General features: G+C 35.7%; 1 protein-coding gene and 1 pseudogene across 1 annotated transcript; both read right to left on the reverse strand.

The window, feature by feature from the left end:
- Window positions 1-48: 48 nt before the first annotated feature.
- LOC115968200 (pentatricopeptide repeat-containing protein At1g63080, mitochondrial-like) lies at window positions 49-1,746 on the reverse strand. Its single transcript, XM_031087515.1, has one exon. The coding sequence runs from the start codon at window positions 937-939 to the stop codon at window positions 49-51; it is 891 nt and encodes a 296-aa protein (XP_030943375.1). The 5' UTR covers window positions 940-1,746.
- A 1,432-nt stretch (window positions 1,747-3,178) lies between these two features.
- On the reverse strand, window positions 3,179-10,729 carry LOC115976153 (annotated as a pseudogene).
- Between the last annotated feature and the right edge of the window lie 8,416 nt (window positions 10,730-19,145).

Genomic DNA, 19,145 nt, shown 5'->3' on the forward strand with positions numbered 1-19,145 from the left:
CTCTTTGCAAAGCCCCTTGATCATTATACTGTAAGTCCAAACATCGAGTTACAACCCTTTGGTGGCAAGACTATAAAAGAGCTCTCTTGCAATCATAACTTCCCCAACATTGCACATACAATCAATTAAGATGCTGTAAATCACGATATTGCAGTCCATATTTTTATTTTTCTCTTCCATCTCTTTAAACAATGCAATTGCTTCAGCAAAATATTTGTTCTTAAATAAACCATCTAACAAGATGGCATAGGTTTGGGGGTTTGGATGTTGGCCACAAGCCCACATCTTATGTAATAGCTTTAGTGCAGCTTGAGGTCTCTCCACTCGACAAAGACCACCTATAAGAGTGTTATAAGTCACAACATCAGAAACCAATCCCTTGTTGGACATTTCATGAAAAAAATGCATTGCCTCATCAATTCTTTTATTTTTGCAATATCCATTGATCAATATGTTATAACTAAACAAATCAGGTGAATAATCCCTCTCAAGCATCATATTAAAGGCTTTAATTGCATCATCTATTTTGTTTTGCAAACAATAACCATCAATCAAAGAATTGTAAGTGACTGTGTTAGGCTCAATGCTTCTTTGAATCATCCCATCAAAAACTTCTTTCGCCTCTATCAGCATCCCCTCTTTGCAAAGTGTGTCCACTGATATGTTAAAAGTTTGCACATCTGGCACGACCTTCCTTTGCCCCATCTCATTCAACAAAACAATAGCCTCTTTCCATAGACCAAAACTGCATAGACCTTGAATTAAGCACGTGTAAGTGACAATATTTGGCCGAATGCCTTTACCAATCATTTCAGATAAAAAGTTCAAAGCCTCATTTACCAATCTAACCTTACATAAACTGTCAATAATTGTGTTATAGAACACTACATTAGGTTCAAAATACCTTTTTTCTGTCTTCCTAAGCAACCCAATAGCCATATCAGTCTTACCAATCTTACAAAGACCATTTAGTATGGTTCCACAAGTAATTGCATCAGGCTCATAACCCTTTCTTCTCCATTTCTTCCACCAACCTCACAGCTCCAGCAATGTTACCTTGAAGACAGAACCCCTTGAGAAGAGTGTTTAGAGTTATATTGTCTGGTTGACAGAGAACCCGAAATCAACACGGTTCAATTGACAGAAGCAATTAATCAAAGTATTCAGAGTATAAACATCGGCAGCGATACCCAATGACTCCATTCGTTTAATTAGAGTAAGCACAACAGAGTAATGCTTCATTCTTGTAATGGCACCCAACATGTGATTAAAATCGTCAATGAAAGGCAAAGGGCGTAAGTGAAGCATTTTATCAAACAGGTCTCTAAGCCATGAACAACATTCCTCAAGCTCCGAGATTTGCACTCATGTCTCACAGATTTCAAGAATTGTTTGCGATTCGGATTCTGATTAGGGGTTTTCAAGTTTTCTTTGCCACTACTTGTAACAGTAGTAGTAGTAAGAGTAGAATAACAACAGCAAGAAGAAGAAGCATGAAGTTGAAAAGGAAGCGTTATTAGTCTAACAATGAAAGGATTGAATACAAAAGCAATAAGGTTTCTTGATTTAACTGAAGCCGTACGCATTTCCTGAACAAAGAGAAGCAGCAGCAGCAAAAATCTGGTATTCCTCGTCGGATCCAGATAACAATTCGAGTCGGGTTTTCGGTGCTAGATGTGAGACCGAAGCGCTGAGTTTGAGAGAGAGAGTGAGAGAGGGAGACAGTGGAGCAAAGAAGACAACCACTGTCTCTGTCCTTTTCTCGCCGTCCTCCTTGACATATGGAGTTCATTAAATAAATAAATGTAGCTAGTGTTTCTGATTTTTTTTTTTTTTTTTTTCATATTTAAAGTTTCAAACCTAGGTTTTGATTACTTTCTCAAAAAAAAAAAAAAAAAACCTAGATTCTGATTCTAATTATAACAATAATGTAGCTAGGTTACTCTTCTGTTGTTTTTCAAAAAAAAAAAAAAAAGTTTACCTTCTGTTTTTTTTTTTTTTTTTTTTTTAAGAATTAAAATATAATTATTAAACCTTTCTCCTTGGGGGAAAAAAAATTAATTATGGATTCTATTAAATGGGTGTTTTTGTGCACTTTTTTTTATGTTGATTTGCTTAGTTTTTATTTTTTAAGTAAAACTTTTTAAAACCACATTTTTTCTCCTTTTTAAAAAATTTTCAAGGAATAAATATACTTTAACACATTTTCAGCAAAATGTTTTTAATAAATAATTAAATAAACTATTTTCAAATAGACACTTTTAGCGCAACAGTGTTTAGCATTTTTTAGGAAGTCAAGCAACTTTTTTAGTGCTTATTAGTTTTTGCTACTTTTCAATTTTAGTGAGAACCATTTGAAGCATGTGTAACAGCCAATGACTAATAAGTGCACATGGGCACCATTAAGTAAAGTCTTTTAACTATACTAAAGACCAGTCATGTTGTAACTAGTAACAACATTTATAAAGACTTGAATATGATGCCCTTCTAAATTTTTTATCCAGAGGAACAAAAAGGAGCTTGTAACTTGTAAAAGAGCATTCTCTTTTGGTTATTAAAAAAAATGCATTTTAACTCATCAAAATGCTTATTTGTAAGTACTTATTTGTTATCTATATGTTCATTTTGTCAAGTGAAGTCAAGTCAAATGCATAAAAATGGGGTGCTTCTGCATAAGTGCCTCCTAATTATTATAACTGCAATCTACAATTAGCAATATGGCTTTTCTCTCGTGGATGATAGTTGATACTACTATTTAAGACAGACAGCTAGAGTTTAAGATAGACCACTCTGTTCCTCAAAAAAAAAGAAAAAGGAAAGACCACTCTGTACCAATTTCATTCACACAGTTTCTAGATTCTGTCTTATCTTCTCTAGCAAACCATCCGGTTTCACAAGGATAGTATTACGTGACTCTATACACATGTAAAAGTGAAAAGCACAGAAGACCAGTAATGCATTGCAATAGACCAAATGATATCTTAATCTTTTGTATATGTATCCCTCTCCCAACTATCAAATTATTATAAATAAATAAAAACTTTTTCCTCGGTTGATATTTTCATCTTTTGTATATGTATTCCTCTCCCAACTATCAACTTATTATAAATAAATAAAAACTTTTTCCTCGGTTACTAGTCCAGAGCTCTTTTCGAGCTTGCAGGTATGTTGCAACAATCTCTTTCATTTTTCATTTTCCAATTTTTTTTTTAATATTCATAGTCAAGTACAACATCAGTTGGCAAAAATCAAAAAGCAATAGTGGTAGCTACACATGACAATGCCAACTAAAAAAAGGAAAATTCCTTTTCTGCTACTGCAGCAAGATCATCCTCTTCCATTTGCCAATGTGTCATACATCCTCCATGACCAATTGAGTTTGCCATCTAGGAAGCCTCGTGTTCTGATATAAGGCCACTGCTTAAGCATAGCTACAAGAATAATTACCTTTTTAAATCCTTTGTTTCTTGCTGCGTCCCAGGCTTCTTTGACAGCTAGAAAGATGATTGCCACCTTATCCAGAGACTCCCAACTATGGCAGCCAGCTATGAATCTATGATCATTTTGCCTTCTTCATGTCCGCCAACAAAACCTGACCCTCCCCATCTTTTGTTCTTTGCTCTTCTATCTGCCACTAATAGAATACCTTGCCACCTCAAGTAGATTTCTGTGAAGAAATATGTTGATTACCAAAGGCTTCCCTGCAAGTCCAAAGAAAATTTTTAATTTTTTATGCACAAGGTTGGGAGAGCTTCAACATTGATGCTCATTCCCTAGATTCCACAAATTCACCTGAAAAAATGAATGAAAAATCAAGATATTCCTTACAATTATCATTACCCCATTAATCAGCGTTATTCTCTGCTGCTGTATGGATGGAGGTAATTTACAATAGTTATGATAGAAATCTCCAAGCCAAACCACAAGGCTCTAGCTAGGGTCAAGAAATGATGATATGGTCAAGCCTCGAGAGTTTTTTTTTCATTATCACAGAAAGGACAACAGGTATTAGCATAATTTTTCCTTCTTGCCAGTTCAGATGTAACAACTAGTGCCTATTTGACAAAAATTCCAAATCAAATAACAGATTTCAACGACAGCTTCAACTGTTGAACCTCCACAGCCATTTTCACCCAATACAATCCCCAACTATGGTCTGGTCTTAACCTCCCTAGTCAATTATAAGACCTAGTCAATTATCTACACAGAAGGAAATAGCCTATCCTAACTTCATATTATCATTTTCTAGAATAAGGACAGATCTACTTATCTTGCAAGGCCATTCTAGGCAAAGAAATCTTCAATATTTCCAGTGCACTTTGACATTGGTAGGTCCTGTCAACTAAATCCCCTTTCCACCTATTGCTTGTATAATATATAAGAACATCCACAATACGGATCACTAGAAAGTTATTCAATATGCCTTCATCTCTTACTTTGTTACAACAACTACTGATAATGGAAATGGCTTCACCCTTAACAGCCCTCCATTTTACGTCCATAAGAACCATTTCCTTGCCAGAAGAATACTTTTCCAGAACTAGAAATCAGAAGGTTTAACCCAACTGTCAAGGATTGAGTTATTCCTGCATTATTGTAATGCTAGTGTAGCATTACAATATACTTCTTACTAAGGATATAAGAAACAGAAGGAATCTATGCAAGGAAACGGATCAAATTGGATTCCTCGATACAAGTAGGCTATCATGTAAAATTGTAAATAGCATTTCAGAAGTATTGGTACCTATTATCTTGTGCACATCTACAAATAAGGAATTCTTAAGAATTTTTCCCTATTTTACTTCTTTTGTGCCCTTTAATATAAATTGAAATGGGAAATCAGTAGCTTCAGAAAGAATAACGTTCTCTAAAGCATATGACTGCAGGCATATCTAGGTATTAAGAAGAAAAATGAACCATATAACGAATGTACCTCAATGAAAGAAACATGCATCAGGAATTTTGTTTGATGCTTCAATGTTTCAATCTTGATGAATAGTAAATTCATAACAAAAGTAGATTAGCATATCTTGCAACAGTTTCAAATTCATTTCTCTTTGATTGAAACAAAAATACAAACAAAAAAAAAAACAAAAAAATACAAAATGAAGAAGAAAGAGGAAGATTAATAATTCTATTTGGGACAAATTCAACCAGTTTTATATATTCATGTGTTTTCTGTTTTGAGAAACACTAGATAAATTAAAGTGACCAATAAAAACTAAGAAAACAGAATATGCACCATTTGGTGAAATGGGGTAAGAAAATCATATTTACATCATCTAAGAGCATTAGTTCATTGTGCTGCACACTTGCACATGTCATCATTAGATCCTACTACACAAGCTTAATTACCCTATAGAAAGCATACATCATGGTAGAGCTAATTGGTCAATCACAGCATTAAACTTCACCACTTAGTTGTTGGGCTGCTTAAACAAATAATCCACCTCTAAGATCATATTCCAAACTACATTATCATCTTAACAGATTCCCGCTAAAATGGGAGCAGCTAACCTTGGTCAGAAATTAAGTTATTCTATAATGTAATTGCACCAACAACTCAATAAGTTCAGCATCTAACTCTGTACGATCAGATATTTTGATCAAAAGTAAAATGTAGTTACAAATGATTATTTAACCAGAAAAATTGCTGATTGCAAGAAAACTCCATCTCTTCAGTGCAACTCACTCCCTCTTTACAGAGTCTTTCAAAGCCCAAACCACCATGATTTATGGTACACCTAAACAAAAACAAAAACAATATATATATATATATATATAACATATTAGACAAAAATCAACATCTTCCAGAATAATTTATTATAGAAGTAATCATTTCAAGACTAATTTTTTTTTTTTATAAGTGACGAAATTTTTATTAGAAATAAAAACAAACCTAGTACACCGGCGGTGTACTAAGAGAGAAGTACTATCAATTCAAAATACAATGATCAAACAAACGTGAGAAAAAAAAAAAAGGTGGAGAGAGAAAAGCAGCACTCCAATCCAACAAAGTACGAAGGAAGAAGGCTTTAATTTCTAGGATATTCCATTCGCATCCCTCAAAACTTCTAGAATTCCTTTCTTGCCAAAGACACAACATAATGCAATTTGGCACAGCCTTCCAAAAAGCAATATTTCTATGTTTGCAAACATATCAATGGCTCTCATTGGCATAACCCAATAGAGGTCAAATAAACAGAACACCATAGTCCACAGCTCCAAAGCTATAGGAATTGGAGGAGGTGATCCATAGTTCCCCACATTTTTTGCACATGCAGCACCAATCCAAAATCAACATGCCTCTCTTCAAGACTAATTTATTATGGAAATAATATCTTCAAGGCCATCTAAAAAGCAAAACGCATAAAAAATAAAAATCAAAGATGACAGAAAAATTCATTAACAAATATATCTAACCCATATGTTCAATTACATCCAAGAACAAAATCCACATAAAAGAGTCCAATCATGCTGTAACTACAAAAAATATATAATCAGTAACATAAAAATCATGAACAGCACATATGAGTTCAAATATAATTCAGTAGCCTAGTAACTTCCCAAAATCAAGTTATTTATCAACCAAAAAAAAAAAATCTTCAACAAATCAAGTTGTCAAGTTGACCATATACCTACAAATATTCTGTTAAGTGCACCACACTTCTTGTTGTGGCTCCCTATGCAACAAGTCTATAACAAAAAATCAAATTTTAAAATTAAAATCAAAATTAAAAATTTTGGGCAAATTACAACTTACCCAGTTTAGCTGAAATTTAAGTTGTTTACCTGTGATTTAAAATTTGACACTTTATCCACTTGAGGTTTGACCAAAATTTAAGTTAGCTACCTGTGGTTTGAAATTCTACAATGCAAGTGTTGTGATAGATAATTTTTTTATCTTATTTGATCTTGTATTTTTCTGTGTTTTGTGTTTTTGGAGAAGAGAGACATAAAGTGGAGCAAAACTACATATTTAGCTCTATTTTTAACAGAGGTGGGTTATAGAAATCTAACTAACCAAACCTCAGGTGGGTAAAGTGTCAAATTTCAAACCACAGGTAGGTAACTTAAATTTTGGCAAAACCACAGGTGGGTAAATTATAATTTACCCAAAAAAAAATTTTTAAAAAAAAGAGAGAGGAAGAAAGAACAATCATAAAGCTATTTGATTTGAATAGCATGTTGATAGAATATGGAAACCATCCATTTTAAACCAATACAATCAGCTTCTCTACACAAAATTCCAAACAACGATCTCAAAACCATTGTTAGCAACTATACCAACTAATTTATGTTCAAAATGTAGATTGTCAAATCATAATTATTTAGGAATCACTAAAACTAACATCATACATTATTAGAAATCTTAAACAAAAACAGGAAATGAGATGCTTAAAACAGAGAACAAACCCAACTGTCCCTCCAATGAAGAATTTTTCAACCCTACATAAAACAATTTGATCTAGATGAAGTGTTGACATATGTCAATAGAATTGGATATCGAATACATACTACACTTTAATGGGTTACCATTTCCCATCTAGTGGATGGACAATGGACAATAGGATTGCAACTGCTACCAAAGTCAGCAGGCATATTAGCATAAACTAATAAAGCTACAAGAGTACGCCTTTATTCAATGATCCTCTAGTAGAATAAACTATTGTATGTATACTTACCTACACTTGTACATACACACATGTATAGAAAACATATGATTTTAACTTAATCAAGAAGGTAGATTGAGGATTGACAGCTGTGTTAAGCCTTGTACTGGTCAGTTAGGTGAGTTACCTCCATTCTCCACGCTTCAATCATTCATATAAAAAAGCTTCAATTTGTTCTCAGTTTCGAATTAGTTGGCCTAACTTGCATTTAGGGCAGGAATTAGCACTCGTCCTATTCATTAATCTTTCCGGCCTAAAGGCGAAAAGGAATGTTGTGGAGTAAAAATTACTTTATGACAATCCTTGCCATTCAGTTTTCTTTTGCAATAACAATTTGAAGTCATCTGTAGTGAAGGGATGAGAATTAGGGGAGAAACAAATGACAGATTTCAAATTTTTTAACACAATTACTTATTTACATAGCCATTTACTGCATGCTGTTGGTCAGCTATATTCAGCCACTTAGGAAAATCTTTTGTAGGCTCAGTTTTGTTCCTTACTTCATAACAAAACTTTATCTAATCATTGATTCCCTAGAATTCTCAATGATCGATCAATTTTGTGATCAACATAATCCAATTAAAACCTAATAAAAAAACATAGATATGTAAGAACCAACCACAATTTTGTGAATGCAAAAAAAGAAGATGTAAATCTATAACAGGAAAAGAAAAAAAAAATAGAATGAAAAGATTACATATCATGTCTAAAAGAAATTTCATCAAATATATGGCATGCACCAATAATAAATAATCATAATAGTATAATAAATACAAAAAAGAATAGTGCAAAAACTTATCCAAAAGTCCATCTTACTGTAGATTGACTAAAGTCAAAATCTGAAATAAGTATTCATGAAAATGCCAAATTTTATGAGTACAATATGTAACATTAACTAACTACACATCTTTTAAATTTTGAAATAGATATTTATGAAAATAGGTTCAAAACAGCAACATTAACACACAAAGAAATTGCAAAGTAAGATCAAACAGTTAAAGCAGCAAACAAGCTTGTGCATAGAATTTAAAAGAAATATAATCATGTAAAAAGAATCAAATTCAAAAGGCATATATATGTCACTTACAAATTGACTTGAGACGGGTTAAAATATGAAAATTGTTCTTGACGTTGAGCAATTCTTGAATGTTGTTATCTGCTTGATTAGATGACAACAAATTAATAAACATGGTTGCAATGGTTGCATTTGCTGAGAAACCCTTCTCAACCATTATGTGGAGATATTTCATTACCCTTGATGTCTCATTATGTTGCAATAAACCTTGGATGATTGTGTTAAATGTGCAATCATGAGGTGAACAACCGTTCCTATCCATTTTCTCAAGCAACGCACTCACTTCATCTATCAACCCCTCTTTGCAAAGCCCTTTGATCATTATATTGTAAGTCCAAACATCAAGTTGCAACCCTTTGGTGGCAAGACTATAAAAGAGCTCTCTTGCAGCCATAACTTCCCCAACATTGCACATACGATCAATTAAGATGATGTAAATCACAATATTGTGGTCCAGATTTTTGTCTCCCATCTCTTTAAACAATGTCATTGCTTCAGCAAAATGTTTGTTCTTAAATAAACCATCTAACAAGATGGCATAGGTACGGGGATTTGGATGTTGGCCATAAGCACGCATCTTATGGAATAGCTCTAGTGCAACTTGAGGTCTCTCTACTCAACAAAGACCACCTATAAGAGTGCTATAAGTCACAACATCATAAACCAATCCCTTGTTAGACATTTCATGAAAAATATGCATTGCCTCATCAATTCTTTTACTTTTGCAATATCCATTGATCAATTTATTATAACTAAACACATCAGGCGAACAACCCCTCTCAAGCATCATATTAAAGGCTTTGATTGCATCATCCATTTTGCTTTGCAAACAGTAACCATCAATCAAAGAACTATAAGTGACTGTGTCAGGCTCAATGCCTCTTTGAATCATCCCATCAAAAACTTCTTTAGCCTCTATCAACATCCCCTCTTTGCAAAGTGTGTCCACCAATATGTTAAATGTTTGCACATCTGGCATAACCTTCCTTTGCCCCATCTCATTCAACAAAGCAGTAGTCTCTTTCCATTGACCAAAATTGCATAGACCTTGAATTAAACACATGTAAGTGACAAGATCTGGCTAAATGCCTTTACCTATAATTTCAGATAAAAGGTTCAAAGCCTCAGTTATCAATCTATCCTTACATAAACTATCAATGATTGTGTTATAAAACACTACATTAGGTTCAAAATACCTTTTTTCTATCTTCCTAAACAACCCAATAGCCATATCAGTCCTACCAATCTTACAAAGCCCATTTAACATCGTTCCACAAGTAATTGCATTAGGTTCATACCCTCTCTTCTCCATTTCTTCTACCAACCTCGCAGCTCCAGCAATGTTCCCTTGAAGACAGAGCCCCTTGACAAGAGTGGTTAGAGTTATATAGTTTGGTTGACAACCAAGTTTCAACATTGTTGCTAAGACAGAGGACCCAAAATCAACACGGTTCAAATGACAGAAGCAATTGATCAAAGTACTCAGTGTATAAACATCGGGAGCGATACCTAATGATTCCATTTGTTAGAGTAACCACAACAGAGTAATGCTTCATTCTTGCAATGGCACCCAACATGTGATTGAAATCGTCAATGGAAGGCAAAGGGTGCAAGTGAAGCATTCTATCAAACAAGTCTAAGGCATAATCAACATTCTTCAAGCTCCGAGATTTGCACTCATCTCTTACAGATTTCAAGAACTGATTCCGATTCTAATGTGGGGTTTTCACATTTTCTCTACATCTACTGCTACTATTAGTAACACAAGTACTATTAGTAGAATAAGAAGTAAGAGCTCTATGAAATGGAAGGCTTACTCTCATAATCAAACGATTGAATATATAAGAAATAAGAGAATTTGTTGATTTATAAGCAAGACCCATTTCCTGAATAAGCAAAAATCATCTAGCATTCCGTCTTCTTTTTGTAGATAATAAGAGATTGATTATTGAACGGCTCAATGTATGTGTATGTTAGAGAGAGAGACAGCTAAGGAAATGAGACGAGTTGTTTCCTTTTTTTCATTTTAAATATTTTTATTGGGTACGGACATATACTAGATTTTTTTTTTCTCCTTTTTTATTTAAAATAATTATATAGAAATCAAATATAATTATTAAGATTTTTTTTTCCTCTTAAAATATATATATATATATATATATTGTAGGGATGCAGACCCAAATGTATATTAGGCCTTGGGCCTTGTCCGAGGAGGCACAATGATCTGAGAATAGATCAATAATAAGGAAGAAGTAAGACTTTGAACTTCATGAGCAAGTTATGACTATAAAGACTAGGAGAGGTAGGCCGAGAAGGAGTATCTCCTTAGCTAAACCAAGAATGGGTCAGAAAGTGTGTTCTATAGTCTAGAATGACGTTCCAAAAAGTACTATTGATAAGGATATGTACTACGAACATACAGGACAAATGGAAGCTAAGAAATATCTAAGAAAAAGCTACTATTACTACATTGAATGTTCCACGGCTAACTCTCTGACCACATTTATGTGGAAAAAACCCCTGAACAGTGCTATCTTGATCACCCCAACTCATAAAGGGCTTGTAAAAGCGTCCGATGGAACAAGCACTCAAGTAGTGGCTTGGACAATCGACAAGTGAAGGGTTAAGATCATCCAAAGGGAGATATATAATGTAAGAGACCCCTGAGGAAATGGGGATTGGAGATAGAAAGAGAAACACTGTAGCAATCAAGAATTGATCTCCTCGGACTGTGCTGAGGACAGTTTTCTTTAGATTAAACTAGTCTATTTACATTTTCTTGTCATTTGAATCTACTTTATTTGTTGATCGATTCATTAAAACCCAGTTTTCCAACCCACTCTCTACAAATTCATTGTATTGGGCTTTTTGGGCCTAGGTACATTTATCCTTTGGGCTAGAGACTTAAATCTGGTCCTTACAATTGGCGTCGTCTGTGGGGAATTCTCATGTTTTAGTGAGTTTGACATTCAACTATGGTAGGTTCAGATCCAAACCAGGCAGAATCTATAGGGTCTCAACTTGAAGACTATTTTGTTAACCTTGAGCGAAAAAGGGATCAGGAGGCTAGTGTGCATACCACCCATACTAACAGGAGCCAGTCTCAAAATGGGAGCCACTTTTCTCATGAGGAGGATACTAGAGCCCTGTAGCTAGAGATTAATCATTTGAAGAGAAAACTGTGCCAAGAACGGCGAAAGCGAACTCCCTCCAATTTGGACTTCTCTTCTGATAATGAAAAGGATGGCAATTATAGATACAGATCAAGAACTCCTCCTAGTGAGTCTTTCTCACAAAAATAGGAATTCATCTTCCAAAGGCTTGGAAAATGATACGATAAACAGAACGCTCAACCAAATTTCCAAATCACCTTTCGTGCACAGAATTGAGGGAGGAAGACTTCCTCGACAGCTCACCCAGCCCACGTTCACCATGTACAATGGTCGAACATACCCTATGGAACATGTAAGCCACTTCAACTAGAGGATAGTAGTGCATTCCAAGAACGAAACTCTGATGTGCAAGGTATTCCCATCCAGTTTAGGGGCTGTGGCGATGAGATGGTTTGATGGCTTGGGAGCAAATTCCATTGACTCCTTTAAGGAGCTCACTCAGGCCTTTGGATCTCGTTTCATTACATGCAGTAGGGTCCCTCGACCCTTAGACTCTCTATTGTCTATGGCCATGCAAGAAGGGAAGACCTTGAAAACGTATTCAGACAGATATTGGGAGATGTTCAACGAGATAGATGGTGACTTTGACAATGTAGCCATCAAGACTTTCAAGGTTGGCTTACCTACTAAGCATGGTTTAAGGAAATCTTTGACCGGGAAACCTGCTACTAGTGTGCGCCAGCTCATGAACTGAATCAATAAGTAAAAGAGGGTTGAGGAAGACCAACAACAAGGCAAGGGGAAGGGTAAGGTTATCCCTCAAGAGATGAGGGATTTTAGGTCGGACTATTACAATAATAACAGACCCCGAAGAGATTTTGCTGGGCAATCTGGGTCTACGGCCTCTCAAGCGGTTAACACGGTGTTCCGAAAGCAACTGCATCAAATCTTGGAGAAGATCAAGAATGAGTCATATTTCAAATGGCCAAACAAGATGGGAGGAGACCCCATGAAGTGTAACTAAAGTCTTCATTGCCAATACCACTAGGAATGAGGGCACATAACTGAGGACTGTAGAACTCTGTGGAATCATCTAGAGCAACTAGTCAGGAATGGAAGGTTAAAACAATTTTTATATTGGCCTAATGGACAAGGACATCAAGCAGGGTCGATGGCTCAGGGGAACGCTTATTCAAAGCCCCCTTTGGGTACAATTAATGTCATCTTTACTGTTCCTGGGAGAACTGGCTTGCAACCCTTCAGGATGATGTCTGTAGCCTAGCCACCCGCCGAGGACTCTAACCCTGAGCCTAAGAGGGCTAGATCGAAGGTCCGACCAACGTTGAGCTTTTTGGATAAGGACAAGGTTGAAACCATACAGCCACATGATGATGCTTTAGTGGTCACGCTCAAAATATGAAGGTATGATGTGAAGAAAGTGTTGGTTGACTAGGGCAGTGGTGCAAAGATTATGTACCCTGACTTATACAAATGGCTAAACCTGAAGCCGGAAGATTTTACAGCATATGATTCACCTTTGGTAAGTTTTGATGGAAAAGTTGTCATTTCAAAGGGCAAGATTAGACTATCCATACAGGCAGGTTTAGAGGTAGTGGAGGTAGACTTCATTGTTGTGGATGCTTATTCTCCCTACACGGCCATTATGGCAAGACCCTAGCTCCATGCCCTGAGGGCTGTTTCATCCACCCTGCTTTTGAAGGTAAAATATTCTTTCGGGAACCAGGTCGAAGAGCTTATTGGAAGCCAATCCATGACTAGGCAGTGCCTGGTGACTGCAATTATACACCAACTTGTAGCCAAGTTCTCGGTCTCTACTGAGGGGAGCTTATAGCAATCAAGGATTCCGATCCTATCCACGGATGCTGTATCGAAAGGGGTAAAGTGTGAGAAGCTGGAAGAAATTGTGATAGATGGTGATTCAGAGAAGTTCTTTTAGGTCGGAGCTCAGCTGCCTCCTCGGGAGAAAGAAAAGTTGATAGCGTTTCTTAGAGAGAACGTTGATGTATTTGTATGGAACGCTTACGAAGCTCTTGGGGTGGATCCAGACTTCATTTGCCATCATATGAATGTTAACCCAATCGTCCTCCCTAGGAAGCAACCATCTTGGCGTTTATCTAAAGAACATTTTGATGCCGTCAAGGACAAGGTAAACAAGCTTAAGCAGGCTGGGGTTATTAAGGAAGTGTTTTACCCTGAATGGTTGGGCAATACGGTGGTAGTAAAGAAGAAATGTGGAAAGTGGCGAGTATGTGTGGATTTATAGACTTGAATAAGGTTTGTCCAAAGGACCCCTTCCCCATACCTTGAATTGATCAGCTAGTGGACGCAACGGTAGGCCATCCTTGGATGAGCGTTTTGGATGCCTTCTAGGGGTATCACCAAATACCACTGGCTTTAAGTGATCAAGAGAAAACAACTTTTGTCACCCCAACTAGAAATTACTATTACAAAGTGATATCTTTTGGTTTAAATAATGCGGGAGCTACCTACTTGAGGATGATGACCAAAATGTTCAAGCCACAGCTAGGAAAAAATATTGAGATTTATATAGACAACATGGTGGTCAAGAGTAAGTTAGAATCCGAGTATGTTAACGACCTTGAGAATATCTTCAAAATCTTAAGGAGAAATGCCAGCCGTAGGATCTACATCTCACCATAGGATACGAGGAACAGAGCGCTGCTTGGATCATTTAATGAGACTTCATGGGCTTCGAAGCGTTAGGAATAGTTATGGGACACGTGAAACGACACTCTTACGTGTGGAAATTAAAGGAACAGGTGGGATTTATTTTTCAAACATCAAAACCCCACTTTTCTCCTCGGATAGGAACGGAAAATCGGAGTTTTAAGGGGCTATTGTGGGGACACAGGCCCAAATGTATATTGCGTTTTGAGCCTTGTCCGAGGAGGCATAGTGATTTGAGAATAGATCAATAGTAAGGAAGAAGTAAGACTTTGAACTTCATAAACAAGCTATGACTGTAAAGACTAGGAGAGGTAGGCCGAATAGGAGTATCTCCTCAGCTAAACGAAGAAGGGGTCAGAAAGTGTGTTCTGTAGTCCAGAATGATGTTCCAAGAAATTCTATTGATAAAGATATGTACTGTGAACGTACAGGACAAATGGGAGCCAAGAATTATCTAAGAAAAAATTTCTATTGCCACATTGAATGCTCTACAGCTAACTCTCTAGCCGCATTTATGTAGAAAAGAACCTTAAACAGTGTTGTCTTGGTCACCCCAACTCACAGAAGGCCTATAATGGCGTCTGATGGGACAAGCACTCAAGTAGTAACTTGGACAATTGACAAGTGGAGGGCCAAGATCATTCAAAGGGAAATATATAATGTAAGAGACCCCTAAGGAAATAGGATCAGAGATAAAAAGAGAAATAATGTAGCAATCAAGAACTGAACTTGTAATCAAACTTGAGAATTAATATATAAGAACGGATCTCCTCGGACTGTGCCGATGATAATTTTCTTTAAATTAAACTAGTTTATTTACATTTTCTTGTTATCTGAATCCACTTTATTTGTTGGCCGATTCATTAAAATCTAGTTTTCCAACCCATTCTCTACAATTGTATTGGGCTTTTTGGGCCTAAGTTCATTTATCCTTTGGGCTAAGGACTCAAATCTGGTCCTTACACACACACACACACACACACACACACACATATATATATATTTATTAATAGCCAAAAACTTAGAAAAAATCTAATTAGATTTTAGATTTGATTCTCAATTTTGCGCCATGTGCGCTATTTAATTTTTAATATTGTACCAAGTGAATTATTGAGTATAAAAATCAAAAAGTCCAAATCTAATTAAATTCTAAATTGAATTTCAATTAGAGTTTAATTTTCCGTCATGTGTCCATCTAAATGTTTAATTTTTGTGATAAGTAAATTATTGAGTACAAAAACCAAATAGTCTAAAACCAATTAAATTCCAAATCATATATATAATGAAAAACCATTACATTGTTTAGAAATGTATGATTTAAAAAAAGTGTAAGCTAATACCATGTATAACTTGAATCTCTTCTCAAAAAAATGTATAATTTGAACCATATAATTGTAATTATTTTTAATTGTACCCGTGTATATACATGAAGCTACACACTAGTTATTATAAAAAGCTAGTACTTAGCTAATAGCTTTTATGATAAAAGTTTCATTTTTCTATAAAAAGTTTCTTAAAATAGTTTACTAAATTAGCACTTAACAAAATATTTTAAAAGATAGACAACGGCTACTAACTAATTTAATATTATTTGAAAGAATCCGAATTTGGTAAAGATGTAGTGTAAAATTCATGTTTTATATCGTCTAATAAGAGATTGTCATATTAGTTTTTATCTAAAACTTAATACATCCTACTATACATAATAACATCTTAATAAACTCCCAATTGAGTTGGATTTTCATATGAGTATTAAAATTGATTGAGTGTGATTATATCTATTCTTTAATATGTGATATGATAATATGACATGTTGAAATTGGAAGGTGTAAAAACTGGATTTTACTCCACATCCTTATAAAATTTAGTCTCTATTTGAAGATTCATATACAAGAAAAAGTTTACATTTGTTGCATTGATTTAGACATTTTTGAACTTATAGACTACAAAAAATCATTTTATTGGGGACTACAAAAACCTTACTCAAACAAAGGAAGTGATCTCTGCGAACTACTTCTTGATACATGAAAGCCATTAGCCATACATAGTTCAGAAACTTGTTTTCTTTATTAGTAGTTGGATTCCTCTCTTAATTGACTTGGGAGGATTCTTTTAAGATTTTAAGATTTCTTCCTCGTAGCAGGGTCAAGACTCGTGACCTTGTTCTAATAACAAATTAGAGATAAACATTAGATCAAGTGATTTCCTTACTTTCTTTTCTCTCCATTCTTTTTTGTCTAACCAAACATAAGGACTATTTTCCTTTCCCTTTATTCTTTTTTGTTATCTCCATTTTCCTTTCAATTAAACACTGTGAATGTAAAGCTTCTAACAATCCCAAATTAGAGCATTCACAAGGAGCTCCACAAATCCTAAATTTTTCCCCCTAGTTTTGGTGAGCAAAACTCATTTTCTTTCGTCTCCAAAGAGCTTGCCATTTCCTCAACATTTTTTTTTTCTTCTTTGTCACGCTAACTCAACAAATTTGTTGAGTATTGTAGCTTTACTAAATAATTTGACACCAAATTTGTATTTCATCTCAAAAGATGAATCTCTATGTCTATCCATTTCCCCCCTAAGAAACAAATTTCTCTCTTGCTCTCTTTAAACCCTCTCAACCGAGATTTCCTCCCACCACCCATTTTTTTGTTCTCTCTCTCTCTCTCTCTCTCTCTCTCTCTCTCTCTCTCTCTCTCTCTCTCTCTCTCTCTCTCTCTCTCTCTCTCTCTCCTCTCTCTCTCTCTCTCTCTCTCTCTCAAGCATCATTAGAGGAGCATCACCGCTGAAGCAACAACATTGTGACATAGCAAAGTCATTGATGCTAAGGTCTCTATAGCTGTCATCGCTAAGAATGGTGACACAAAGTTGAGGGGTACATTATGTTGAATGTGAGGCCCTTTAATCCTTAATCAAGCATCATTAGAGGAGCATTACCACTAAAGCAACAACATTGTGACATTGGCAAAGTCATCGATGCTAAGGTCTTTAGAGTTGTCGCCACTAAGAATGGTGACACAAAGTTGAGGGGCACATTGTGTCAAATGTGAGGCCCTTTAATCTTAAATCAATGCCTTTGTATTTTATTTTATTTTATTTTGGTATTTCATTCTATGGTTATGTTTGATGATGGGGCTAACTGGCTAAGTGCATGGATGTGGAATTAGGTTTAACGATTTGGGTGAATTTGTGTAGTTAAAGATTTGAGTGAATGGAAATAGGTTTGGGTCAAGGGTGAAACCACATAGAAGATAGGAGGGACCAACTCAAACTTCTCAGATGTTAGGGTTTTACCCCTAAATTTACTTAAAGTTTGGCTCTCCAAGTTTCTCAAATATTGGATTTTTACTCCTAAATTTACTTAAAGTTTTCAAAAATATAGAAGGTTGGTTCCCCAAATTTTTCTTATTTATTGTATGACACTTTTATATTGATTCAATTTATATATTTTTTATAATTTTGACCCCCTATTCTTAAAAGTCTAGTTTCGCCCCCAGTTTGGGGAATTTGTATGAGAATTAGAGTGAAATATATGGCCATTGGTTAAAATATAATATTTGAATGGAATAAAGAAAAAATGAGAGAGTTTTGTTGGGGAAGTGAATGCAAAAAGTTAGATAACTTAAGAATTTTTTTTTTTTTTTGAGAGTTTCAACTTATGTCGTCTGCTCTAATAATAGCTCTTTATCATTAGACCAAGACACCAATCAATTTTTGGTATTTATCATTAGATCAAGATACCAATCAGTTTTTGGTGTAGATAGAAATTGAACCTCAAATTTCTTGTTCAACCATTAGAGACTTATTCAAGAGAGTTTTAACCTAAGGCGTCAAATCCTATAATTGGATTTGTCTTTAGGCTGTATTTGTTTTGGCTTCAAATCACTTTTGGAAATACTTTTCCGTAAATACGGGTGTTTGGTTGCGCATGGAAAATAAATTTTCCGAAAAATATTTTCAGTTGACTGTGTGTTTTAGTGGCTTTGATCCGAAAATTGGTTTCAATCAAAATTTTCACTTCAAACCATTTCCGGACTCACGCACAAAGAGAGAAAGAGAGAGAGATAGAGAGAGAGAGAGAGGAAGAAGAGAGAGCCCAGATCACGCCTTCGACTTCGCCGACGAACCCAGAGCCCAGATCACGCCACGAACCATTTCCACTCCTCACACAACACGATCTGAACTCTCTCACAACAACGCACTTCTCAGACCGAGCTCCAGTCCAATAACCCACACTCCACCGATCTCATCAATCACAGCACCGCGCCGATCGCACCAGTCTCGTCAATCGCAGCACCGTGCCGATCGCACCACACCAATCAAGCAAAGATCGACTCCAACGCCACTCGATCTCGCCTCTGCCACGCGATCTCTCCTTCGCCTCCGCCGTGTGATCTCGCCTTCGCCTCCGCTGCGCGATCTTGCCTCTAGATCGAACCCAGTCGCCTCTCTCTCTTCCTTCTTCTCTCAATTTGACCAGATTTGATGACTTTTTTTTCTGGGTTTTGTTTCTTTTGTGGGTCTATTTGGTTGGAGGGAAAATGTGAGTGTGGAATTGGGTTGAATTGGATTACTCTT

The sequence above is a fragment of the Quercus lobata genome, chromosome 2 (assembly GCF_001633185.2).
Source record: "Quercus lobata isolate SW786 chromosome 2, ValleyOak3.0 Primary Assembly, whole genome shotgun sequence".
Classification (NCBI taxonomy): Eukaryota; Viridiplantae; Streptophyta; class Magnoliopsida; order Fagales; family Fagaceae; genus Quercus; species Quercus lobata.